Below are 27,628 nucleotides of genomic sequence, written 5' to 3'. Positions count from 1 at the left end.
TTAGGAAAGACAGGTGTTACTATTTTACAGATGTGGGAAATAACTCAGGGGTGAGCTGGCTGAGCTACAACCACACAGCTGAAAACACTAAAAAGAGGGAGACAGTGTACCCAGGGACAGGTTTGACCTCCCTTCAAATGGTTCCCACTGGTTTCTTTCTTTCCTCTCCCCTCCGGAAGTAATACGACAAGTGGCTACACAGTAAGAAGCACAGCCAGGGGGTTGGGGATTTAGCTCAGTGGTAGAGCGCTTGCCTAGCAAGCACAAGGCCCTGGGTTCGGTCCCCAGCTCCGAAAGAAAGAAAAAAGAAAAAAAAAAAAAAAAAGAAGAAGAAGAAGCACAGCCAGGCATGGTAGAGCACGCCTTTAACTCCATCGCTCAAGAGGCAGAGGCAGGCAGATCTCTGAGTTCAAGGCCATCTTGGTCTACAGAGGGAGTTTAAGGACAGTCAGGGCTACACAGAGAATCTGTGTCTCAAAAACCTAAAACACCAAATTGTTGCGGTAAAAAATTCAAAAGGAACGTTTTTCTATAAGTTCCCATGAGCTGGATCCGCGCTCTTCAGCTGCTACTCTACCACTTGGTCTGAAGCCGCCCTCTCCCAGCTCTGTCCCTTTTAGCCACCCTTTCCACGAGGTCCCTAGCAGTAGTTACCACACCTAGCGCGCTCGTGCGCGCGCGCGCGCACACACACACACACACACACACACATCTCGTTCTGCAAGCCCTTGTGCATTCTCACTCTGCTTGGGCAACAGAACCAGATCTGCACTCCCCAAAACTGCCTCTCAGCCATTTCTTTCACACACTGTCCTCTTTAGCCCGGTAAATCAAAGTTCCAGAAACTTGCAATTTTGCAATTGGATATACATGTTAATTTCTCAATCCACAATACAGCCACGCAATAAATTCACTGCCAGTTAATAAAGATATAAACTGCCCACCTAGACAAGATAAAATTGATCTAGTTCACCTAAATCTGAACCATCCTCCTCCATAGACTCCATCTTGATCTCTCTCCTTCCTCTTCCCTCCTTCCTCAACTTTTCCCCACCTACCCTTCCTTCTTATCCAATGATAGGCTTCGCCTTATCCTGGACCTGCCTTGCTGCATAATGACATCATCCTATACCAAACAGCCGAAACAGCAGAACGGAAGTACTTTGTTTGCAGGGCTTGCCCCGTGGGTCTCTTACAGCTTTAATCGACATTTCCCTCTGGTGTCTACACATTGCCTTGTCTGATTCATAGTTTTCCCTCCTTGTTCTTCCTTGACCAGTTATCAGACACACTTCCTTCTTGATCATTTTTGTGGTCACTTCTGCCATTTTAATCAAAAATAAACTGTCCTACAGTTTACAGAAAATAATAATAAAAAAAAAAACTAAATGAAAAACCTGCTTCCTCCCACAGGCCCTCTGGCAAGAAACTGTATCTGCTTATCCAGTACCTGTTTGCCCATATTTAGGCCTCTAGATCTTCATACTATATAGCCAGTTGTTCCTTTTCCCCCAGAGAGAAGAAAACGTGTTTTTAAGATATCATGATAGCAACCCCTCCTCTCTTTGCTGCCCTCTCCCAGGCAAGCCTGAAGGCAAGGCTACAGACAAGGGTAAGCTCGCAGTGAAGAATACTGGGCTCCAGCGCTCCTCTTCCGATGCTGGCCGGGACCGTCTGAGTGATGCTAAGAAGCCCCCCTCGGGCATTGCTCGCCCCTCTACTTCAGGATCCTTTGGTTATAAGAAGCCTCCCCCTGCTACCGGCACAGCCACTGTCATGCAGACCGGTGGCTCAGCCACTCTCAGCAAGATCCAGAAGTCCTCAGGGATCCCTGTCAAGCCACTGAATGGGCGCAAGACGAGTTTGGATGTGTCCAACAGTGTAGAGCCCGGATTCCTTGCTCCAGGAGCACGGTCCAACATCCAATACCGTAGCCTGCCCAGGCCAGCCAAGTCCAGTTCTATGAGTGTGACTGGGCGGGGTGGACCTCGGCCTGTTAGCAGCAGCATTGATCCCAGTCTTCTCAGCACCAAGCAGGGTGGCCTTACACCCTCCAGACTGAAGGAACCTTCCAAGGTTGCCAGTGGTCGGAGCACTCCAGCCCCCGTCAATCAGACAGACCGGGAAAAGGAGAAGGCCAAAGCTAAGGCTGTGGCCTTGGACTCAGACAACATCTCCTTGAAGAGTATAGGCTCCCCAGAAAGCACTCCCAAGAACCAAGCAAGCCACCCTCCAGCCACCAAGTTAGCAGAGCTGCCACCAACCCCTCTCAGGTACCCACACTGGGCAATGTCTTCTCTTCCTGTGTCTCCAGCCTTAAACTAGATGTGGTATGGCCTATCTGTTGCATCTCTATACCTTTGCATGGATCCTTCCTCTCTCCTCTGTCCCATCTCTCTGAAGACTCACTTTGTTTCTATTGTCCCGTGTCAACACTGTCTTTAGTACCTGTGTGCATGTCGTTTGTTCATTTGCATGTTCCCCAAATGGCCTCGTGTCTCCCTTACAATGGAAGGTGCTGTGTGTCAGGTGTTGAATCTCTTTCTAGTTGACTATCAGCAGCATCAGAGGAAACATTTCACTGAGTAGGTGGCCTGGAGAAAAAGGGAACTAGAAAAGGATTCCCTTTTGCCCTGTACTTTGTTAATTCTAAATGTTGTCTTTTGTCTCCACTCCTCTCAGGGCCACAGCCAAAAGCTTTGTCAAGCCACCCTCCATAGCCAATCTAGACAAGGTCAACTCCAACAGTTTGGATCTACCATCTTCCAGTGACACCCATGCCTCAAAGGTCCCAGATCTGCATGCTACGAGCTCATCCACTGGGAGCCCTCTCCCTTCTTGCTTCACCCCCAGCCCAGCACCTATCCTCAATATTAACTCAGCCAGCTTCTCCCAGGGCCTGGAGCTAATGAGTGGTTTCAGTGTCCCAAAGGAGACCCGCATGTACCCCAAACTCTCAGGCCTGCACAGGAGCATGGAGTCCCTCCAGATGCCAATGAGCCTGCCCAGTGCCTTCCCCAGCACTGCCCCCATCCCCACCCCACCTACTGCTCCATCAGAGGAAGAAACAGAAGAGCTGCCCTGGAGTGGAAGCCCCAGGGCCGGACAATTGGACAGGTACGTAGTAGAGCCAGAGCTGAGCCTGCCTCAGACTCACTTGGCCTTTATCAGGTCCCCCCACTACCACGTCGTGACATTTGATTCTTTTTCTCACATTTTGAATAATTCCTTTCTAACTCCTTGGGAAGTGTCAGCTGTTTTTCTTTTGGTCTCATGTCTCTGAAGTCTCAGAATTAGTTGTGTTTGTCTTCTGGCTTTTGCTCTCAAGAGCAAAATCTGTTCTATTATATCATATCCTGGCCCTCACCTTCTACAGTTGCACCTTTTAAATGGCCAACTCTACCGTCACTTCTAACAGGAGGAAAACATGCACCATTTCAGATCCTCCCCAAGTTCTGAGTCAAGAATTTGATTGTGACTGTCTTAGTATTTGTTCATACAGACTTTCACAGTCTGATACACGATCCCTAGAGGCTACACCCTTCAAACTTACTCTCCCAAACCCCATCCTGGGCCCACCCGTCTTTCTCTTTCTCTCCACAGCAATCAGCGGGATCGGAATACCCTCCCCAAGAAAGGACTCAGGTAACCTTCAATGTGGGGGTTTTTGTTATATTGTTTTGTTTCCGGTTTGTTTTGTTTTGTTTTGTTTTCCATAACATACATATCCAAGACTCCTAGCCTATTTAAAAAAAAAATTCTAGCTGGGTAGTACACACCTTTAATCCCAGAATGTGAGAGGCGGAAGCAATTGTGTTCGACTCCAAAAATAAATAAAATAAAATCCCAACCCAACCTACCCCATGACCCCATGCATGAATTTAGTGGCCTTCTTAGACAATCATTTGATTGTGGTCCTAAAAAAAGATGCCACCCAACCCCTCTGTTAACTTACCATCAAGTGTGTGAGCTTTTATAGCAGGTGACTTTCTTTGGTGTCAGGGAAGAAGTGAGTTTGCACACAGGGTTCGTCTCTGTCTCAGGATTTTTATTGCTGGGAAGAGACACCATGACTACAGCTACTCTTCTCAAAGAAAACATTTAACTGGGGCTGGCTTATAGTCCAGAGGTTTAATACATTACCGTCAAGGCAGAAAACATGTTGACATGCGGGCAGACACAGTGCCGGAGAAGGAGCTGAGAGATCAGCAGCCTGCAGAAACCAAGAGAGCCACACTGGGCCTAGCTTGAATGACATCTAGGACCTCAAAGCCCACCCCTAGTAGCACACTTCCTCCAACATCATGCCCACCACCACAAGGCCACCTCCTAATAATGCCAGTCTCTATGAACCTATGGGGGCCGTTTTCATTCAAACCACCACAGTCCTATGTACTGTCACAGTCCTATGAACTGCCTCAGTGCAGTTCATCGCCCCACAGTGGACTTCTGAGGCCACTCACATAGGCAGGGGACAGGGAGTGTGGATCTTCCACTGTCAGGATAGCACTGACTTAGATAGGACGTGTCACCTGCCTGCACATGGCATGTAGAGCCCAGCTCTGGGTTCAGATGAATTTCTAAAGCCTCCATCCATCCTTTCTGTCCCTTCAGCTATCATGGGAGTCGCCATCCATTGCCTCTGACCAATCCTCCTTTTCCCTGTCCCTCTTTGACCGTCTCCTTCCGTCTCTAGCCGAGCTTAGACATCCCACACACGGCTAAGCCTCTGATGTCACTTTGTAGCAGCTCAGACTGAGTCCCTCTGCTGCTTCTCCAGGTACCAGCTTCAGTCCCAGGAGGAGACCAAGGAGAGGCGGCACTCCCACACTATCGGTGGGCTTCCAGAATCCGACGACCAAGCAGAGCTGCCGTCCCCCCCTGCGCTCTCCATGTCCTTGAGTGCAAAGGGCCAGCTTACCAACATAGGTCAGTGTCTGACGTCATTCACTGTGGCAAGAGATGAGGTCACCCTGCAGAGTGGGGCGAAGCAGCTATGCATGTGTCTCTAGGTGTAGTGGGTTCCTTCATGGTGCCTCAGTTTACCAACCCAAACTAAAGATTAAGGCAAAGTGTTCTAAGGTCTTAAACTGAAAGGTCGCCATGGGGCACAGCTGTAGTGTCCTGGTGATATCAGAGGGTCTAAATGACAATCTGGGCACAAACCAAAGTCTCGAGCTTAAGAAAGTTGATCCATGCATAGTGCTGCTGTGGACAGCTGCTGGGAGGGCAATCCCAACCTGTGGGTTTTGTTGAGCCCGAGAGAGACAAGGGTCATTGATGGCAGAGTGAAGTCTGTCTCCAGAAAAGAAAAGTCGAGACTCACCAACTGCTCTGGCTGAGCCAGGGCCATCTTAGTCCTAAGGGCAAGCTGACTAAACATGGCCTAGACACACCACACCCTCTTTAAAGCCTTTGGAGAAAAAGCTGGGAGAGAAGGAAGTGGCTCCGTGACTCAGAGACGGGATGGGGAGACAGGAGGAGCTGGCTCCAGACGCACACCAGCCCTGGTTCTGGGAAGCGCTGTGCCAGGACTGGTTTAATAGGAATCTCTTCAGAACAAGTCTGGAATAGACCTGTTGTTTGCTTGTGTATCTCTAAATCCATCTCTCCTTTCAGCTGAGTGGGGGAGGGGGCGACGTGGGGAGGAGTTCTTTGGTTACCAGAACTTGTAACGTCTCTCCGTGCGGGGACTGTGGGGAGTTTAAGGAAAACTAGGAATGGGGGTCCTTTGTGCCTAAGGAAGAGTCACCTGGCTTCTGCGGGCTTATCAGCCACACTGAAGGCCAAACCAGAAGAAAGGCCATTCTTGATGTAGAATGAGGGACTGGGCCAAACAGTAACCATCTTGATAGTTCACAAAGGCCAAGACAGAGGGGTGAATTTATAAGCTGGGAGGGCGAGCATCCACACACCTATATGGAGGCAAGAGGTCAGACAGGGGAGCACACAAGGATGTGAACCTTGAAAGGCGTCGATCTAGCAAGAGAGAAGTGGGGCCGGCCTCCGGTTGACAGGTTTCACAGCTGTAGATTCCTTAGCTTCCCTGAAGCTTGTTCTGTTTCCTCATTTGGATCTGAGTCTTGGTTTGAATTATCAGCCCACCCCCTAAGACAGCTAACGTTTTCGAGAACCACAACATCCCATTTTCATCGGCACATCCTGGTGATGTGAAGGTTTCAGAAAAGCTGCCGGGCCCCCAGCCTAACCTTCAAAAGCAACAGCTCCAAGGCAGGCAGCATTAAAAGAAGATCCTTATTACAGACTATGGAGTCCTTCTCCATTAGGGCCCAACCTTCCCAGGCGGGGCTGCTCCTAACCTCCAGCTGCTTGCACACCCCCACGGCCCCACCAACCCCTCCTTCCTCTCCTTGCCTCTTCCCGTTTGCCTCTCAACAATTCCTGCTCCGTCCCCACAAGGGACCAGAGAGCTGATGACCCTGCCTCTTCTCCTGCCTCCTCCTCCCATACCCTTCCCCCTTCCCTCTGTCCTTCCAGTGAGTCCCACCGCGGCCACCACGCCAAGAATCACCCGCTCCAACAGCATCCCCACCCACGAGGCGGCCTTCGAGCTGTACAGCGGCTCCCAAATGGGGAGCACCCTGTCCCTGGCCGAGAGACCCAAGGGAATGATTCGGTCAGGATCCTTCCGAGACCCCACGGATGATGGTGAGACTTCATGCCAGCGCGGTTCACGCTCATTCCAGCCCTGCTGGGTCCCCTCACCCACCACCACCTCCACTGCCACCACTGCCACCACCACACACATACATAAAATTCACAGGACATCCACTTGGGCCATTTCAGTTCTGTCGTCCCATAACTTTGAAGGGTCTGGGGGCCCAGAAACCTTGGGTGGCGCCACCTAGCACTGGGACCTGGGGATGGAGCATCTACCACTGGGGCCCAGGGAAGGGAAATCAAGATTTGGAAGGGTTGAATGAGACTCCTCAGGTGCTCTGAGACTAGAGCTGTCCCCCTTGTTCTAAGAGTGGTCTTTCTTCCTCACGGTCTCTCTAAAGAGATAACGGGGACCAAAAAAACAAAAACAAAAAAACGGTAGCACTTAAATCCATACAAACAACTAGGCATCTCAGCCCTCTTTCTAGAATGCTCCACAGACTAGCTCCCAGGCTGGCCCTGGGATTGTTGGTGTTAATCTGGGTGTTACGGAAGACCAGGCCGTGAGGTTCATGAGACCTCCATTAGTCTTCTCAGGATGCATTCCTGATAGATCTGGGTGGGTTCTGTTAGTGCTTGCAGTGGGTTCCACTATATTCACCACTTAATTTTTTTTTTTTCCACCTGAGTGGTCCTCAGGCTCCTAGGCTGGCATTGCAAGGTTAAGAAGAGGAGGCACAGGCATAATTGTAGTACTGGTTCTGAGCAGCTCTGACAAGAAACTCCTCCCTTTTTACAGCTTAAAGTGCTTTCTTGGCTGAGCAGACCAGATGCTGACTACCCATGAAAATCTCCTTTCCCTCTCTCTGGACCCCCCATGCTCCTCAGGGAGGCTGAGCCAGGGACCATGGCCCAGACTGTCAGAGAAAATAGATGAAAGGGGAGGCTGTCTCTACTCAGGACCATGTCCTCGGATTCTCGCCTGCTGTGGGCTGTTGGGATATGAACGGGCGCCCTGTGTTCTTTCTGTTTGCTCCAGATGCCTTCCAGAGTCTGAGTCCAAACTCCTGCTGTGGGCTCCCAGGATCTCCTGGGCCCTGGAGCCCCCTGCTAACCTCTGTGCTCTCCTTCTCTTCCAGTTCATGGCTCGGTGCTGTCTCTGGCCTCCAGTGCCTCTTCCACATACTCCTCAGTAAGACCATCAATGTCCCTTCCCCGTCAGCCTCACCCCCTACCATTGCACATGCCCTCCCTCGGACCTCCTTTGGCTGGGTAAACTGGATAGGGATGGGAAGCTACTGTCTCTGCACTTGCTGGCTGTGGGAGTGGGTGTAGGGGCAGCATCTAGAGCTCGGAACACTCAGATGAGCGTCTTGGGTCCTCTGTGTTCTTCCTGGCCTTGCTACCAACTCCCAAGCAGCTCTGGTGCTTTCTCCCCTCTGAAAAGTGAAGCTCTCCTTGTTACAGCATCCTTTCCCTGCCACGGGAACTGGAAGTGTTTCTAGCACCCGAGTAGCTTTCCAAGACCCTCGAGACTCCAGTAATGTACAGAACTGACCAAATGTCCACCGTGGGGAACCACGCACAGCATTTGGCTTTCAGATATCTTTTGACCTGTAGGTTTGCTCTGACCTTAAATCTTTACTCTTTCAAGGTGCTAACAGTCAAGGTTTATTTCAGACCAACCAACTTTATTCTCTAGCCTTCTCGGCAACGATAAGGTTGGCTAAAGATAAGCACCAGAAGGAAACCTATTATTTAAACTTGAATGTAGCTCTGAGGAGCCAGGGCCAAGAGACAGGGGACTCACCTCTCTGCATCTGTCAATCATGCTTCTTCCGGTCTCTGCCCTGACATTTGGGCCTGACTTCTGCACCTCCATAGTAACCACCTGCTTTTTTTCTGTCTTTCTCTCCTTCTGTGCCCACTTCTTCAGGCTGAGGAGAGGATGCAATCTGAGGTAGGATACAAAGCCTTTGTCTCTGCTTCTTTAACACCACTGTGCACTCCGATTTCTTTCTAAATAGTCTACCTCTGCCATCAGTAGTTTGTCTCTCTCTTCTGCAGCAAATTCGAAAGCTTCGTAGGGAACTGGAATCATCCCAGGAAAAAGTGGCCACCCTGACATCTCAGCTGTCTGCCAACGTGAGTACCCGAAGCAGGGTGAGACCTGGCTCTAGTTAAACAAGGCAATGTGAGAAGGCGATTTGACCGGGTCTGCCCTGGTCTTACACTTCTAGGGAGCAGGTTTAGTCACGGCTCTACAAAAGAAGACTCCGGGACTGTCCTTCACTTTTTCCCAACCTTCATTAAGAACCATTTTTCCCCACCTTAATTGGTATGGATGAGTTACTGTCTGGTAACCTTTGACCTTCAGTGATTCTACAGGGAGGCAGAAACAACCTTGCCATTGGCCATGGACAAAAATAGCAATGCATTTTAATTACTGAGCCCTCGGATCCTTTCTACTGCCCCAGGGTGTATTTTCTCTTTATTGATGCCACAGAACTAATCAGGCTCAGAGCCCATTATCAGAATTCTGCCTGGTGACATGAGGCCAGCTCAAGCCCAACTCCTTTCTAGCTACCTGTGTGGTTCACAGTTGGCTCTGACTGGATTCTGCCATTGATGTGAGCTGAGCTTCAGCTTTGGGCCCAACATCCTTCATTTCTGCATTTAACCCACCTCCGTATGTCCACTTAGAATGTCTGCCTTCGGGGCTGGAGAGAGGGCTCAGCGGTTAAGAGCGCTGACTGCTCTTCCAGGGGTCCTGACTTCAATTCCCAGCAACCACATGGTGGCTCACAACCATCTGTAATGGAATTAGGTGCCCTCTTGTGGTGTGTCTGAACACAGCTACAGTGTACTCGTATGTATAAAGTAAATAAATAAATCTTTAAAAACAACAACAAAAAATGGCTACCTTCCCCGAGACCTTAGTTTTTCTGGTCTGAGAGTCGAGGAGGAATGAAACTACCTCATCTAACTCCACTGTGAGTGGTTCCTCTTCCGTGACCAAACTACAAACAGAGAACATAAGAGCCATTTTCTCCCAAAATTGTAAACAACAGCCGAGCTGGGTCTCCAGAAGCTTCCCGAGTGTTTGCACAAAAATAACCTCGTCTGCAATTTCCACAGCACTTTCTTCTCTTCTCTCTTCCCTTCCTCTCTGGGAAGTTCAGCTGCCAGGGCTGAGACCTAGCTCTTGGGATCAGGTAGAATGTTCCCCAAGATTTTGCATGTTTCCAATGTATTTTAGCAACAGCTCTCTTACCACATTGGCTGTTATCTTTATTCTATTTCCCAAATCCTCAGCTCGTAAGCCCTGTACTGACTGGTTTGCTTGACGTTCATATCGAGCTTCAAACTCTCTGGGACCAAAAGAATTATAACAGAAACAAGAACCGTCCTGTACCACACCCATTAAGGCTAGTGGCGTAGGTCATGTCCTGCACACCCTAAGAAATTCATGTCTGGGAGATGTTGAAGGGGAGAGGCGCCAGGGAGGTGGAGAACAGCCAGGGAGGCGGAGGACATTATTATGCCTGATTCACTTACACTGCAATCTGTTAGCCATCGTGGCTGTCAAGGCTGGGCTAGTTCCAGAAAATGAATTTAGAGGGTGAATTTTCTTAGAACGGGAAGTTCCATTTGGCCAAGAGAAAACAAACTAAACACCCAGGTCTGGTGAGTTCTGAATCTATAGAGTCAAGTTTTTGCCAAGGGTCCGAGCCCTTCCCTTCAGCGGGAGATGTGATGCCAGGCCCCAGAGCTCTCCTTAGGATTCCTGACGTTGAACCAAACTTACGCCATGTTGAATGGAACAGCCAGGCTGCTGAAGATGAGACGCTTTGGCCAGGAAGAGGCCCTGATCACTGTATCACTTCCAATGCTAAATTCTCTGCAAAAGGACTGCTTGGCCTAAAGTCCTACAGGCAGGCACCCTAATCTGAGGTTGCCTTAGAGCAAGGGTCCATGGAGGAAAAGAGAGGTGGGAGAGAAGAGAGAGGAAAGTTCAGCTCATCAGAGAGGGAGATGTCCAGGTAGAAATGTATGAAGAGGCCAGGGCACTCCAGGCTCCAAGTAGATTCTCAGGGACTGTAAACTACCTGCCTGCCAACAGCATGGGATGGTATAGTTAGAAGTAAACAAGCGGGCTGGAGAGATGGCTCAGTGGTTAAGAGCACTGACTGCTCTTCCAGAGGTCCTGAGTTCAATCCCCAGCAACCACATGGTGGCTCACAACCATCTGTAATGGGATCTGATGCCCTCTTCTGGTGTGTCTGAGGACAGCTACAGTGTACTCATATATAATAAATGAATAAATCTTTAAAAAAAAAAGTAAACAAGCTTGAAATTAAGAAGACAGAAGGTAGAGGCTGGAGCGATGGCCCAGTGCTTAAGAGCACTGGTTGCTCTTACAGGGAACCCTGGTTCAGGTCCCAACATCCATGTACTGGCTCATAGCCATCTGTAACTTCAGTCCTAGTGGATCCAGCGCCCTCTCCTGGCACCCATCAGGCACGCAGACATATATGCAGGTAAAACACATTCACACAAAAATAGCATTTAAAATGTAAAAGAGAGACAGAGACAGAGAGAAAGCACAGGTGAGAGTTTGGCCTGTGAGGGCAAGCTCAAAATCCTGAGTACTCAAGAGGTTGTAGCTGCAGGAGGGTCACAAGTTCAAGGCCAGACTGAGTAACTTAATGAAATCTCTCAGATCTTTCAAAAAGACAGAAGGTGAAAAAAAGATGCTTAGGTCATGATATGTATTTGCCTGGGAGCCCAGGACTCAGAAGATATACAGGAAACATGGATGATACTGCCTCTGGCCTTGTAGGCTCCAATGGCGCTGGTGAATTTGACTTGGTCGTCAGAGAGGACGTGTAATAAGAGGCAGTGAGGGTGTTGCAGACACCACAGGGACTGCATGAATGACTTGCCCAAAGCATTCAACTTTTTTTTTTTTTTTTGTTCTTTTTTTTTTTTTTTTTTTTTTTTTTTTCGGAGCTGGGGACCGAACCCAGGGCCTTGCGCTTCCTAGGTAAGCGCTCTACCACTGAGCTAAATCCCCAGCCCCTAGCATTCAACTTCTTGTTACCCTCACCATTTGCTACAGTGCTCTCACTGGGGTCCATTTGTCTATCCCTGAGTGATCCCTTTTCTGTTCCTGTACCCCATTCCCTTCACTTTTCCTATACCCTCCAGGAGCTAGCTGGAGGTCCAAACACTGGGTACCTTTCCCCAGCCTCCCTACCAGAGTCCTCACAGGATCCTGCACCCTTTCCAGTGTAGCCCTGCCCACTAGTGGCCAAAGTGGGGAATGTCCTGAAGTGATTTGCACAGCTTCGAGCATCCCCGCCAGCCTTGCCAGAGACAAGGCATTAATTCCAAACCCAGGGTGAGAGAAGAATAAGGAGCCATCCAGGCACAGAGGCAGACGAGATAACCAAATAGATCCTACTGGAAGGTCATTTTGTACCACAAGAGCTGGCCCTATGTGGTGGAGTTAAACCAAAAGCCGGAAGACTGATTTCAGAGGCTGTTGCCCTCTCATCAAGCCTTCCAACCACCTACCACATAAAACAGGGAGAGACTTTACCACCGCTGAGAGGCTATGGGAACCAGATCTCCACTTCCCCGGAAGCTCCAAAGCGCCCCCCGCCCCCCAGCCCTCCCTGTGCTCCGTTATTCTAGAAGCTACTTCTCTTCAGAAAACCTATCTGATTCCACTTTGTCTGCTCACGGAAATCAATATGTTAAAACCACCAAGAGTTTTGTTTGCGTTGGTCGGTCAGCTCTGAGATGTGGGAAAAATCTGTTAAACTACTCCTGTACCAGCCATTTCCTCTTCTGCAGCCACAAGTGCCTTATGTTCTTCTTTGTGTGTTTGTCTCAGGCGAACCTAGTGGCCGCTTTCGAGCAGAGCCTGGTGAATATGACCTCGCGCCTGCGACACCTGGCGGAGACGGCCGAGGAGAAGGTAAGAAGCCCAGGGTGGTGAATTCTAAACCCACTAGCCAAGGCGGTCTCTTCCATTCCATCGTCATAGCCATTCGCTCACTGACGGTGAGAACAAGCCTGGTTCTCAGCCCGCCTGTCAGTACAGTGTCCCGTGCTCCTCACTTCCGGTTCCTCTGCCTTCTCTGTTGAGAGCAGTAGAACCCCATGCCCAGTGAGTATTTCTGCTGAGCATTTTAACAACACTACCACCATTTCTCTTAGGACACTGAGTTGTTGGATTTGCGAGAAACTATAGACTTTCTGAAGAAAAAGAATTCCGAGGCCCAGGCAGTCATTCAGGGAGCACTGAATGCCTCAGAAGCCACACCCAAAGGTAGGATATAAGCCAGAGAGTGAGTGGAACTGAAAAAGAACAGGAGTGGATGGAAGGAAGGTTGTTATGGGGCCCTCAACATGCCAACTTCCATATCCACTTTCTGGAAGGAGAGGGGTCCTTAGGTACTCTTCAGTGTGATGTCTCGATGCCCAGTGAGGGGCGTCTGGAACATGACCCTAACTCCTGACATGAACGTATCTCCTGAGGATGAGGGCAAGCAGAGGAAACCTGCTCTCCTCTCCTCAGCCTTTAGTCCAGAGCCAAAGACCAGTCAAAGGTATCTCAACAGGGCCTCATCATGGAGCCCTGATTAGCTTTGCACTGAACCACATTGCTGTTCCCATCAACCACACAATATCACACATGCACCAAATACATCACACATGCACATACACACACACACACACACACACACACCATACACATCACACAGGTACCACATACATCAACATATACATACATACACACCACACCATATGTACTACACACACACATACACACGCATACACCATACACATCACACATACACCACATACATCACACACACACATACACCATACACATCACACATACACCACATACATCACACACAAACACACACACACACACACACACACACATTTTAGATCTAGAGTCTACATATAAAAGTAAACGTATTTTTTTCTGAGTCTGGCTCATTTGGCTTCACGTTATTTCCAGTTGCATCCAGTTTTCTGTAAATAACAAATTTTTGTTTTCTCCTTGTGCCTGCATAAAGTTCCATTGTGTACATGTAGCACATGTCTTTTATTCATTCGTCTGCTGAGGGACATCCAGACTGGCCCCCTTGCCTGGCCATTGTGAATAGCCCAGCAGGAAGCCTGGATATGCACGGATCTGGTTTTTTGTTTTTTTGTTGTTTTGTTTGTTTTTTTCTTTTTTCTTTTTTCTTTTTTTCGGAGCTGGGGACCGAACCCAGGGCCTTGCGGTTGCTAGGCAAGCGCTCTACCACTGAGCTAAATCCCCAACCCCACGGATCTGGTTTTTAACAAGGTCTTGCTATGTGGTTCTAGTTGGCCTCAAACTCACTGTGTAGACCATGCTAGCCTTAAACTTGCAGCAACCCCTCTGCGTCTGCCTCGCCCACGGGCTGGAATTACAGTGCTGCAGCAACATGTCTGCGATTGAGCTGACTGATTTTTGTATTTTGATCCTTTTGTTTGTTTATTTTTTGAGACGGGATTTCTCTGTGTAGCTTTGGCTGTCCTGGAACAAGTGTTGATCTTATAGCTTACAAACTTGGTTAGCTTAATTATCTCAATGGTCTTTTTGTTTTGTCTTTGGTTTTTATTATTCTATGTGTATGGATGTTTTCTTCCTGCATATGTGTCTGCATGAACTGGAGTTACAATCAGGTGTGAGCTGCTAGACATCTCTCCCCCTTCTTTCTGTTTGTTTGTTGTTGTTTTTAAAAGATTTATTTATTCTATGTATATGAATACACCAAGTTATCTTCCAACACATCAGAAGAGGGCATCTGATCCCACTACAGATGGTTGTGAGCCACCATGTGGTTGCTGGGATTTGAACTCAGGGCCTCTGGAAGAGCAGTCAGTGCTCTTAACTGCTGAGCCATCTCCCCCAGCCTCCTCTGTTTTTGTTTTGTTTTTTAACCCACTCCACTTTCTAATTCTATGTAGACCAGTCTCCTGACCTCCAGACCTTTGTTCCTAATCATATTTTGGACATTTCTGCTTAATTGACCTTATAGGCATCCATAGCTTAACATTCCTAAAATCGAAAACCCTCCCCTTCACCCTTGTATAAATACACAACACACCCTTTTCCGTCTGCAGTTTTGCCCAGCTCAGGTATTACCATCAGCTGGTACTGGATGGTTAATAGAAGATTCACGTTTTTCTCCTCACTGTTTGGTCTTTGTAATGAGTTCGTTCTGGTGCTTATGCAATCACAATTATACTCTCTGTGTTGCTCCTGTCCTGGCTCGGGCCCTCCAAGGTTCTTCCCTGGATTGCTGTAATCATTCCCTAGCTGACTCTGAGTGCCCCCAGAGTAACCACATTGTCCATTCACATCAGAATGCATGGGAATTTAAATAGGAGCAGGTTATTAAAGAAAAAGGAACTTGGCTGATTTTCCTTGGTCTGATAATCAGACAAATAGCCAATTTCACAGGAGATTTATCTTCAGGCATTATTTTCAAACTGTGTGAGAAAGCGGGGAGGGAACAGGTGTAATTAAATACTCTGCGGTTGAACTAGGCACAGGGCATCTGGGAGTCGTTTGCTGGGTTGTAACTTTTCTCCTGTGTTTGAAACATTTCAGGAAGGCAGGTAACAAGAGGAAAGAATGTATCTCTGGCCCTTTAGAGTTGCAGGACAGCATCCTCCTTCTCAAAGGTGTGCCTTTCTTTTTGGCCCCACCTTCTGTCATTTCCTCTTGGATCCGTATTCCACATATAAAGAACCATGCCACACCGGTGGACACTTTCCCACCTGTACTCACGAATTCCAGACAACAACCTGAAAAGCATATTTTATAACGAGGAGAATAATTTGATCTATTATCGCAGGTCTAGAATATTCAGCCATTTCCAACTTCCCAGGTGAACTTGCTCTTGAGATCGTACTCATTTTCTAAATGAGTACATTATTACTTTCGGCTGAGAATGTTCACCCTTGTTCATGTCGATCAAGAAGCAGCTTCGTAAGGAGGACTTCTAGAAGCTTCACTAGAGCGAGTGCTTAAACAGTAATGCCTCGGTGTATTTTGATTATAATATAGGCAATGCGTTTGCATGGAGCAAAAACCAAGATGTACAAACTGTTTTCTAACTGTTGCAGATTTCCGATGCTGCCTGCACTCTTCCCCTTCCCGAGCTCTGAGGCTCGAGCCCAGCACCTTATGAACAGTAGGAGGCGCTCTACCACCGGCTGTATCTCTAGTTCTCGTTTGCTTTTGAAAGTATCGTAGACATAATTTTTAACTTTATAGGCAGGCTCACAACCATTGAAAGCTCCCCATGCTAGTCAAATACCTGTTCCTTTTTTTAAAAAACTTATGAGGGGGCTTGAACCCAAAACGTCTGCACCTACCTTTCTTCAGCCCTAAATGCTTTTCTCAGTGTTCCCGTCTGAAATATCTCTGCTCTTTCAATATTCAGACATCTCCTCTGTTCGTCCTTTTACTTCTCTCTCCACCTTCTTAAAGAAGAGTGGTTTTCCTGCTATTATAAACCTCAGAGAATTTCAATTTTCCACCTATCAGATGACAAAGAGAAACTCAGTCAAGTTAAATGCAAGGCACAAGGCTGCTTATACTTGACCTTGAGGCAAAATACAGCTATTGATTTATAAAAATGTAATAGGGCATGGGTTAAGAGCATTGCCAGAATTCAGAGCCAGCCTGGGCTACAGAGGCAATTATAGTTTAACTTATGCTATGGAATGAGACCCCATCTCAAGAAAAAAACAAAAACAAAAAAAACAAAAACCGATATGGTGTCTCATACACGTGTAATCCCAGCACTTGGGAGGCAAGGCAGGAGGACTGTCAGAAGTTCAAGATCAACCTAGTGTATATAGTGGGACTCTGCTAAAACACAGGCAGGCAGGCAGACAGACAGACAGTTGGGGATATCTACATAAAAGTGTTCATTCAGGGCCAGGTTTTTTACAACTGGCCAATCTGAGTTCATTACTAAATCCTTCTATTTCTTTTTTTTTTTTTTTTTTTTTTTTTTTTTGAGCTGAGGACTGAACCCAGGGCCTTGTGCTTGCTAGGCAAGTGCTCTACCACTGAGCTAAATCCCCAACCCAATCCTTCTATTTCTTATACTAAACTGGGGCTTCTTTTTGTTGTGGTTTTGCTCTTGTTTTATTTTGGCTTTGGACAAGGTGTTGCTATGTAACCCAGGCTAGCCCAGAACTCACACTCCCTCTCCCAAGTGTTGGGCACCAACTTGGACTGACAGCTTCTTGCGATTAGGAATCGTTCTTTTTTCACGGTTGCGTTTTCTTCTGTCGAAGCCTAACTGTAACTATAAACGTTCATTGGATTAGCGTGTGCCTACAAGCTGATGAGTCCCCACTCCCTCTTGTCGACTGTCGATAGACTCTGCTTAGACCTTGCATCTTCTTCAAATCTTCCTCTGTGTTCTTCCTTGCTCTGGCCGACAGAACTCCGGATCAAGAGACAGAATTCCTCAGATAGCATCTCCAGCCTCAACAGCATCACCAGCCATTCCAGCATCGGCAGCAGCAAGGATGCCGATGCCAAGAAGAAGAAGAAAAAGAGTTGGGTAGGTAAAGGCTTGGGGACCGGCCCGTGTTAGGAGTCACTTACCCCACCGCAGGGAACTGGCCCTTTCAGGATCAACCAAGAGATGGTCCCTTCTAACAAGGTGCCAGTGTTGTGACATCTGCTGGGGACAAAAATCTGCTGAGCTCCCATTTTTCTAACCATTGTCAATTCACCACCACCACCACCCTGCGGCCTTTATAAATGTCTACTATCCCGGGGCTTTGCCTACTGATGAGATCAAATGTATTTGGCCACAGAAGGAGCTGAGAAAATATTCACGAGTGGGAGAGCGGGGGAGCGGGGCATGTGGAGAGGATTTATAAGCCAAGCAGCACACGCTAGATGCTCCTGGGGGCCGTTGCCTTAGTTTGGGAGAGGAGGGCTGTAGAACTTCCCTGTCGCTCCACAGCATGCCTTTGTGTGGTCCAGAGGTGGGTTTGTCATGTGTGTCGTCCCCTGTAACTCTAAACCGGCCTTGGATGAGCTTTCCACAATCTGTGAGCAGGTGTAGGGCACTGCCTGACTGACTGAAAGGGAGAGTGGCCCAGAGTGAGCGTCTTGTCCCTGTCCCTGCTGAGGAGGGCTGGCCACAGACTTTTGAGCTAGTGCAGACAGAAGCCAGCTGCGTGGGGAAACAACTGTGTGAAATGCATGATTAGTGTTGCTGCTGCTGCTTTCTCTTCATTTTTTTTTCCTTTTATTTCCTTCAAAATGCTGACCTCAAATCCCTATTTTTTTCCAGGTCTATGAGGTAAGAAACTCGGTTCCTCTTCCTGTGCTTTTTCTTTCCCTTTGCACACCCTTATGTTTCCAGAGAAAGCACCCTTTCTTTTAAAAAAAAAAAAAAAGGCCACTCATAACCCCGACTGCCCCCTAGTTCCTAACTCGCTCCACTGCATGGTCCATCCACGCTGCCGCTCATGAGGACAGAGGAGTGGTCTGCTTAGGGGTCAAATTGGAAATCCTAACTAAATCCAAATCTGTTGTCTGCCGTCCTCCTTCCAAGACAGGCCTGTTAGGTGTTGAGCTCAGGTAATCTAGAAAACTATTTTTTTTTTTTTTTTTTTTTTTTTTTTTTTTTTTTTTTTGGTCCCACTCACTGTAGAAGCCTGGTAGAGAAGAGGACCAGTGGGCGAAGATTATCTGGATCACAGTCTCTAGAGGCCTGGTCATTTTGGGCCTAGTCTAAAATCTAGCTTTAGAATAGTGTGAACTAGAGACAGGCAAGGGATTTATTTCATCCAGGATAAGAGATCCTTGTCACCCCAAAGACCATGGAGCCTCTAAGACCATCTCAGGGACTAGAGTGTTGTCCAAGGCAAAGAGAATATGGCCCCAAATTTCCCTTCCAAAACAGACGTGTGAGCCCTACACTAACCTTCCAACAGGGTGCTTGGATTGTAAAGGATGAGAAAGCCTGAACCCATTGCACCATGCCTGCCAGCCTGGTGGAGCATGCCTAAATCCCAACACTAGGGAGACTGAGACAGGAAGAAAACCGTGAGTTCAGTGCCAGCCTGGGCTACGTAGGGAATTCCACACCTGGCTTTGGACCTTCATGAAGGTGGAAGGAGAGAGTGACCTCCATGAAGTTGCCCTCTGACCTCTACACGCACATGCTGTTTGTAGCAGATGCACACACATGAAGAGACCAGTTGGTTATCTAAATCTGGATTCTTAAAGTAGCCTTTTCCCAAGTGTGCTGCGCAGATCCCCAATCCACTGGGATGTTCCTTAGAAGGTGGAGATCTCATCACCCACCTCTGAGGAGCACTGTATTTTTCCTTAGCACATCTGTACCAGGAATGTTCTAAGGCGCCCCCTCCTCAGCAAAGAATCCTGGTTCTCGGCTAAGTACACTGGTTGAGGCATTAGGGACAGAGCAAACTGCTCCCTGCAGCCCTGACTATCAGAAGGCTAAGGTTCACTTACAGGACCACTGTCCGAAGTATAGCGCAGACAGAGGGCTCATGCTGTGGGCTAGCAGTTCCCTTGGGACTTCTCTCTAGAGAGGGAAGGAGACAGAGAAAAGACTGACTCCCGTGAGACTGATGTGGAGAAAACTCCACCGGGTTGAAAATCAGGAAGCCCAAATGTCCAGTCAATCAGCTCTCAGCTCTTCATCTCTGCAGAGAGCTGAGTTTTATGGTATTTTAAAGCCCTGTGCTGTGCTCCATGATGATACATCTAAGCCAACTAAACACATACTCTTACTCAACTATTTGGCCCAGTCAGCTTGGTCCTCACATTTTACCTGGAAGTTCCACACACACCACGTACTAGCTGCATAAGCTCCCGGGAAACTTCAGACGGGTTCTAAGGAAAAATACCTTGAAAGCAGATAAAACCCAGATCCTGCCACCCGCGTCTCACACTCCAAAGATCTGGCTTACCTTTGCCCCCTATAGCCTTCGACCTCTCCTTTACTCTCTGTCTCTTGCTGCCATCCCATGTCCGTGTCCGTGTCCGTGTGTGTGTGTGTGTGTGTGTGTGTGTGTGTGTGTGTGCGTGCTGTATGGAGGCATGTGAATGGGTGTGGGGCAGGTCCTTGGCTTGCATATCTAGCTTACATCCCTAACACCCAAAGCTCATCGACACCAGAATCAAACAAGCCGTGCTCAGATTTTAATGCCCCACGTAGCCGAAGACTGGCTGGGAAATAGCTCTTGTCCTAGGACATTTGGCACAGTAGACAGTGATGCAAGGTGGGCATGGGGGTGAACACCTGTCATCCAAGCACCTGGGAGGTAGAGGCAGGAGGATCCAGAGTTCAAGACCACCCACTGCTACATACAGAGTTTAGGGCTAGCCTGGTCTACAAGAGACCCGGTCTTTTAAAACAATAAAGGGGAAAGAGATCACGTATTTGGTTGGTTTAACCACTATACTATGTGCTGAGAACAAGAAATACTAAACAAAACTTGCTATCACTTAATTCTCTGGATCTTCACAGAACAATATTGCCAATTTCTGATTGATTTGTGAAGAGACAAATAAGTTCTTGCATAATGAGCCCAAGTTAGGTGAAATTGGACTTTTGCGACACCATGTGACCCCTGGGGAGGGGCTTGGGTTGTTTTGTTTTGTTTTCTGACATGAGGGACACAGTTCCCTCCATGGACTCAACAAGTTTCTCGGCCCTGTAATTTTATCTCAGTCCTGATTTCTAGATAAACTCCTATGCCCATATGTCACCAATCAAGCAACGCTTCACACAGTGGGTGTAATAAAAGTAAATCCTCTGCCTCTATGTCCCTGTCCCAGCCCTAAAGCTGTTCTCTCCATCCCAGCACACAGCCTTGACATCTCTCTCCCTGGAATCTGCTCTCTTCTAGCTTCGAAGTTCCTTCAACAAAGCCTTCAGTATTAAAAAGGGTCCCAAGTCAGCCTCTTCCTACTCTGATATTGAGGAGATCGCCACTCCTGACTCCTCAGCCCCGTCATCCCCCAAACTACAGCATGGCTCCACGGAGACTGCATCCCCCTCCATCAAGTCCTCCAACTCGTCCTCTGTGGGCACTGAGGTCACCGAGTAAGTGCTCTACCCACCGGTCACCCTGGTAAACTGCTGGCTGGAGTTGGCAGTAAGCCCACAGACCCTGACACGTGCCACCATAATATGCCCTTTCCCTGGGCATATGAGACCCACAGAGGGGGACCCTTCCTGACAGACCAATTGGGAGCCAGAAGGAAACATGGGCCAGGCATGTCAGTATCCCCTTCTACCCAGTGCTTCTGTGGGATCCAGACTGACTCTTGGCTTTCTTACAGGACCCCTGCTCATTCAGCCCCGCATACCAGACTGTTCCAAGCCAACGAGGAGGAGGAGCCAGAGAAGAAGGAGGTATCAGAACTGCGCTCTGAACTATGGGAGAAAGAGATGAAGCTTACGGATATCCGGTTGGAGGCCCTCAACTCTGCCCACCAGCTGGACCAGCTTCGGGAGACCATGCACAACATGCAGGTCAGTGTCTGGGCAGAGCTGCAGAAGAGGGAGGCAGGGCCTACCGTCTCTGCCACCCTGCCACCTGCCCTGTGTCTTCTGCCCACAGTTGGAGGTGGACCTGCTGAAAGCAGAGAATGACCGGCTGAAGGTTGCCCCCGGCCCCTCCTCAGGCTCCACTCCAGGGCAGGCCCCTGGGTCGTCTGCTCTGTCGTCCCCTCGCCGTTCCCTGGGCCTTGCACTCAGCCACCCTTTCAGTCCCAGTCTCACGGACACAGGTACTTAATTGAGAAGAGCCTGTGTGGGTAGAAAGAGAAAGGGCTCCTCGGCACCCTTCCACCTGCCCTGTGGCATCCAGGAGGTAGTGGCGTTGAAGTCCAGGAGATGCTGCTGTCTATAGGCAGTAGCAGTTGTTAGGACTTTACCTCCATGCCTTTTGAGCCATGCTCCCATCTTCCTCTCTGTCCTACCTATGGAATCATTATGTGGAAAAGAAAATAACTGCAAACTTGAAGTAAAGCTGGGTCCTTAAAACCAGTCGGTCCTTTTCAATCTCCACAGACCTTTCGCCCATGGATGGCATCAGCACCTGTGGTCCGAAGGAAGAAGTGACGCTTCGGGTGGTGGTACGGATGCCGCCCCAGCATATCATCAAAGGGGTAAGGGACTTCAGGGAAGGCCAGTGTAGGAACCAGTGTGATACAGATGGCCCCAGATTACACTGGTCCAAAACCAATGTGTGTTTACCAGAAACGACTCCCATTTTGAGTTTCAATCTGTTCCTGGGGCTAATGGTATGTAATTTGAAACACCCAAGACCCTGGATGAGGACAGTGAGCCCCAGCCCCCAGCCATGGGATTAAACAGCAAACGATCCTGTGGCTTAAGTTTGCTGAGTGCACTTTGAACTCATATCTTAACTCATAACTGTTTGAGTTTTTTGTTTTTGTTTTTTATTTTTTAAGATTTATTTATTTTATGGATGGATATGAGTACACTGTCGCTGTCTTCAGACACACCAGAAGAGGGCATCTGATCCCATTACAGATGGTTGTGAGCCACCATGTGGTTGCTGGGAATTGAACTCAGGACCAATGGAAGAGCAGTCAGTGCTCTTAACCACTGAGCCGTCTCTCCAGCTCTGACTCAGTGGTTTGATTTTGGGGCTGGGGAAAGGAGGACAGGTTTTCATGCTGCTCAAGCTGAGCTCGACCTCGCTGTTAGCAGGGGCTGACCTAAAATTCTGATCTTCCTGCATCCTCCTCTGGGGGGTTGCTGTCACGTAAGGGAGATGAGCAACTGTACCATCACACTTGTGCGGAAAAATGAGAGCTCCGAATAGTTGGGCAGCCAGAGTCCTCAGCTCCTGAGGTGTTCTACAACCTCCCCTTCTAGTGTCAGCCTTGCCGAGGTTTACATGCTTCATTCAACTTTAACCCTACAGGACTTAAAGCAGCAGGAGTTCTTCCTGGGTTGCAGTAAGGTCAGTGGTAAAGTTGACTGGAAGATGCTGGATGAAGCCGTTTTCCAGGTATTCAAGGTAAGATGCTCCTCCCACTCCCAGACGTTGCTCATCTTCCCAAGGGGCTTTTGGCCATCCAGGCCTTGGGCTCCTAGGAACCTTCGGTGCTTTCTTGAGGAGGGCAGCATAGGAGGATGCACACCACCTGGTCTTCCTTTGCCTCCCCTACTGCCTATGATCGTTGTTCCTCCTTGCGGCTTTCCCACCTGTGGCTGCGTCTTTTCACTGCTCTTGTTCTCCCATCAGGACTACATTTCTAAAATGGACCCAGCTTCCACCCTGGGACTAAGCACTGAGTCCATACACGGCTATAGTCTCAGCCACGTGAAACGAGTATTGGATGCTGAGCCCCCAGAGATGCCTCCTTGCCGCCGGGGTGTCAATAACATATCGGTCGCCCTCAAAGGTCAGTCTTTGTCTCTTGGGGTGACATAGTGTAGCATGGCGGCCGGGAGAGGATCGCATCATACATTCATGTAACAGGAAATGGATGAGAAATTCTTAACATGAAGGAGCGTGGGTAATCTAGGAAGTAAAAGGATTAGTAAGATCCAGTCAGATGTTTTTGCCAAACTCAGGCTTCTTTCTCTACCCGTTCTCTTCTAGCTCATAGTGTACCCTTAAAAATGAGGTCCAGGTTTTCAAAGCTGGAGGTGAGGGGGGTTCCTCTGGAACTGTAAGACAAGCATCTCTGACTTTCTTCAGTGGACCCCTAGGTGGTGATGGGAAAGCTCACTGGGTGTCTTGCCACCCTCCGGGCTGGTGAAGACTCATGCTTTCTGGGGTGGGGTGCAGGTCTGAAGGAGAAGTGTGTGGACAGCCTGGTGTTCGAGACGCTCATCCCCAAGCCCATGATGCAGCACTACATAAGCCTTCTGCTCAAGCACCGGCGCCTGGTACTCTCCGGCCCCAGTGGCACCGGCAAGACCTACCTGACCAATCGGCTAGCCGAGTATCTAGTGGAGCGCTCAGGCCGCGAGGTCACGGATGGAATCGTCAGCACTTTCAACATGCACCAGCAGTCTTGCAAGGTGGCTTCCTCCTGAGACCTCCTACCAGTCTGTGCAGGCCTCAGCCTCCTGCAAGCCTTTCCCTGCCCCTTTCCTGCCCCTAGTCCTTTTCCCTTCCCACAGCTCTGCCTTACTTTTTTAATCTCCAGTGTTCTTTCCCACTCCTGTCTTCCTCTGAGACCCTTTTCTTGTCATCTCTTCTCTCCTTCCCACCCCTCCTCCCCTTTCTTTATTTCCAGTCAGAGTCTTGCTATGTAGCCCAGACTGGCCTGGAACTAGCAGTCCTCCCACCATCCTCTCCTCTGCCCCAGTTAAATTTGTATGGTGTTGAGTATTTAGCATAAGGCCTCGTGCATGCTGGGTAAGCACTTTGTAAACTGAGCTACATCCCCAAGCTCTCTCTTATTATTTTGAGACAGGGTCTCCATGGTTTCCCAGGTTGCCTGAATTTGCAATCCTCCTGCCTCAGTCTCCCGAGTAACTAGGATTATAGGCTGTGCCACCAGCCCCAGCTTGCTCTTAGCTTCTTTTGCCCATACTGTCCTCCTGCGTAGTTTCTCTCACTGCAGCCTCTTCTCTGCCCCCTGCCAGTGCTGTCAATCATGGCCATTCAGTTTTATCTTCTTCCCACCACCTTGCTCTTCAGTTTTACCGTCAGACCGTGGGCTATAGCGGGGAGGTGTTCAGAATTAAATATTACATTTCATCTTCCCCAGAGATGTATCTTGAGTGTACCTAAAACTGGAATGGTACAAGCCTCGACTGAGAAGGTTGTGGCATCAATTCCATGAAAAGCCATTTCAGAACAGATACTCCATATTTTGTGGGGATTTAGGATTGTTGCTCAAAGGATTTGTATTTTAGGTTAGTGGTTAGAGTGCTTGCCTGGCATGTGCAAGGTCCTAGGCTCAGTTCCCAGGACTTTAGATAGATAGACAGACAGACAGACAGACAGACAGACAGACAGACAGACAGACAGATGATAGATATAGGTAGGTAGATATAGTTAGGTAGATGATAGATTGAGATAGATAGGTAGATGATGGGTAAGTGTAGATAAGTAGATGATAGATTGATAGATATAAGTAGATGATAGATAGATAGACAGACAGACAGATGATGGATATCGGTAGGTAGATATAGTTAGGTAGATGATAGGTAAATGTAGATAGGTGGATGATGGATTGATACAAATAGGTTATAGATAGATAGATAGATAGATAGATAGATAGATAGATAGATAGATAGATAGATGACAGATAGCTGGTTTTGCAATCCAATATACAAATATATCCAACAGGGATTGAGGGACCCAAGGTAATATGGAATTAACAGAGCTTCTCCAAATTCTTCCAGTGCTGATTCCTGAGTGCTCACCCACTGTCTTCGTTTGTTCCAGGATCTGCAACTGTACCTCTCCAACCTAGCCAACCAGATAGACCGGGAAACAGGAATTGGGGATGTGCCCTTGGTGATCCTTCTGGATGATCTGAGTGAAGCAGGCTCCATCAGTGAGCTGGTCAATGGGGCCCTCACCTGCAAGTATCACAAATGGTGAGATCGGGGAGGACCATTTAGCACCGTGGGAAGAGGGAGGAGAATGCAGCCCGGTGCAGCCTATGAGCTGCCAACCGTGTGCACGTGGCAGACAGCACTCGTTAAGGTGACCTAAGTGAATCCTCCCTTTTTCCCCACAGTCCCTATATTATAGGTACCACCAACCAGCCTGTAAAAATGACACCCAACCATGGCTTACATTTGAGCTTCAGGTAAGAGCTATGTCCCTGCATGAACCTTCTGGCCTTCCCCAGGGATCTGTAAATAATAATAATAAGTAAATCCTGGACTTGTGGGCAGAGGAGCCGTAAGTAGCAAGGGAGAACAGGCAGACCCTTTCAGGCTGTAGAACATCAGGAAGTAGATGGCCTTGTATATCAGTTACAGTGACGAAGAAGAGGATTTTAAGGGAAGGAAAAGACTAGAAGAGACCCTGGCTGGCTGTCATACTGAGGGCTTTCCTCTTGGTCAGTCTGTGAGGCCAGTTAGTTATTTGAAGGATGACGGAATTGAAAGTCATTCCCAGAGCTGCTACCTAAGTGCCATCATCACCTCCCTGTGGCTTGAGAAGAAGTCAAGGGGGCATTAGCAGGAGACAGGCAGGAAGAGGGCCACACTGTCGGGATGGATCCTGGCAGTGTCCCCACTGACACTCTGATTCGGTTCTTCCTATCCCTGGTGACAGGATGCTAACCTTCTCAAACAACGTGGAGCCAGCCAACGGCTTTCTGGTCCGTTACCTGCGGAGGAAGTTGGTGGAGTCAGACAGCGACGTCAACGCTAACAAGGAAGAGCTGCTTCGGGTGCTTGACTGGGTGCCCAAGCTGTGGTACCACCTCCATACCTTCCTTGAGAAGCACAGCACCTCGGACTTCCTCATTGGTACTGGGTCCAGCTGCTTCCCCAGGGGCGGTGGGGCGGGGGTGGTTGGTGGTAGTGGTTACAAGCAGTTTCCCTTCTCTTACCTCCTGGAGGGAGGCGCTCTTTGCTTACTGGAGTCAACCCACTTGAGTATTTAATAAGCCCTCGTGACACAGCACTGTGGATCGGATAAAACCCTTCAGATGTCAGGCAGTGTGCTGTGCACCTGTGGTTCTAGTTATTGAGTCGTCTGAAACAGAATTGCTTGAACCCACTACAAGTTCAAGGCCAGCCTGAGCAATATATGGAAACCTCCCCTAATCTTAAAAATAGGTAGATAGGTTAATTAAAACAAATGTGCTGTGAGCATAGTGCACACTCAGTGGTAGAGCATATACCATGTGCAAGGCCCCAGGTTAAAAAAGTAAAGCTGCCACTCCCCCTCATTTCTCCTCACGGTTAATGGCAAAAGGGGGAGAAGGCATCCGGGAGGGAATTGAGACACTTCCCTTCTTTCTCGTGTCATTCCCACCTTATAAATATCATTGGTTTGCCGGACAGTCCGCACCCATTACTCTTAATGACCTCTTAATTTTCTCCGATGCTCTGGATGCCACACCTCTGTGACTTGTGGTAAGGAGTAAAGGAAGCAGGGCCGGGCAGGGCAAGGCTCTCAGGTTTCTTCACGGCTGCATCATTTTCTCTAGGCCCTTGCTTCTTTCTGTCCTGTCCCATTGGCATCGAGGACTTCCGAACCTGGTTCATTGACCTGTGGAACAATTCCATCATTCCCTATCTACAGGAAGGAGCCAAGGATGGGATCAAGGTCAGCCTCCCCTTCTGCTGCTACTCAGGCTTCTGCTTGCTCTAACTATGACTTGTTACCCACTGGTCAGCCTTCCCCAGGTTTCCCTTCCTGGGCTGCCCAGCCTCTGATAACCACTATTCTTACACATCTATAAGATGAGTTTTTATGTACCACACACGTAGGACTGGTCTTTCTCTGATGCTTGTCTTTCTCTGTGCGGCCTGTTTCTGTACTCGCAATCATGTCTGCTGTGACTGACAAGGCTTCAGTTTCTATGACTGAATCGTGTTGTACTATGTATGTAGACAGATTTTCTTTGTCCCATTCATTGGTTGTAGACACTCGGGTAATTTCTGTCACTTGGCTGTGTCAGTGCTGCACCAGCATGGTAGCAAAGATATATACTTGCTGGATCATATAGTGATTCTATTTTAAATTTTTTGAGGTGTCTTCGAACTGTTTTCCATCATGATATATTAACTGACATTCCCACTAGTAGTGTACAAGGCTTCTATTTGCCCCAGCTTTTGGGGCGGGGGGTGGCTCTCAACTAATTTTGGTTTTGATTGGTATTACCCTGGTGATCAGTGATCCTGAGAAAATTGTAACGACTGTTTGGCTCTTCATGTCTTCTCTTGAGAAATAGTTACTTACAGTCTAT

At 48.5% G+C, this 27,628-nt stretch overlaps 1 protein-coding gene and 1 long non-coding RNA gene across 10 annotated transcripts in view; one reads left to right on the top strand and one right to left on the bottom strand.

Annotated features, from left to right (window-relative positions):
- Nav1 (neuron navigator 1) overlaps positions 1-27,628 on the top strand; it is a 253,346-nt gene that overhangs the window by 214,278 nt on the left and 11,440 nt on the right. For 4 of the 9 annotated variants that reach the window (XM_087581657.1, XM_087581655.1, XM_087581661.1 and 1 more), the window contains 22 exons: positions 1,583-2,273; positions 2,683-3,117; positions 3,604-3,645; positions 4,781-4,929; positions 6,499-6,669; positions 7,761-7,813; positions 8,558-8,581; positions 8,689-8,766; positions 12,524-12,607; positions 12,850-12,961; positions 17,143-17,264; positions 20,602-20,798; positions 21,038-21,230; positions 21,319-21,487; positions 21,771-21,868; positions 22,654-22,749; positions 22,978-23,137; positions 23,527-23,762; positions 25,141-25,295; positions 25,439-25,510; positions 25,984-26,180; positions 26,867-26,985. In XM_087581657.1, the coding sequence (XP_087437783.1) occupies positions 1,583-2,273; positions 2,683-3,117; positions 3,604-3,645; positions 4,781-4,929; positions 6,499-6,669; positions 7,761-7,813; positions 8,558-8,581; positions 8,689-8,766; positions 12,524-12,607; positions 12,850-12,961; positions 17,143-17,264; positions 20,602-20,798; positions 21,038-21,230; positions 21,319-21,487; positions 21,771-21,868; positions 22,654-22,749; positions 22,978-23,137; positions 23,527-23,762; positions 25,141-25,295; positions 25,439-25,510; positions 25,984-26,180; positions 26,867-26,985 (3,653 nt within the window). 9 annotated transcript variants of the gene reach the window in all.
- On the bottom strand, positions 22,140-25,277 carry LOC148001631 (uncharacterized). Its single transcript, XR_015635968.1, has 2 exons — positions 25,119-25,277; positions 22,140-23,256 (listed from the first exon to the last, which is right to left on the bottom strand). It is a non-coding gene; the product is annotated as an uncharacterized LOC148001631 (long non-coding RNA).

This window comes from Rattus norvegicus, chromosome 13 (genome assembly GCF_021556685.1).
Source record: "Rattus norvegicus strain SHRSP/BbbUtx chromosome 13, alternate assembly SHRSP_T2T, whole genome shotgun sequence".
In the NCBI taxonomy this organism is placed as follows: Eukaryota; Metazoa; Chordata; class Mammalia; order Rodentia; family Muridae; genus Rattus; species Rattus norvegicus.
The sequence above is the reverse complement of the archived record's forward strand: the minus strand, read 5'-3'. Positions and strand labels throughout refer to the sequence as shown.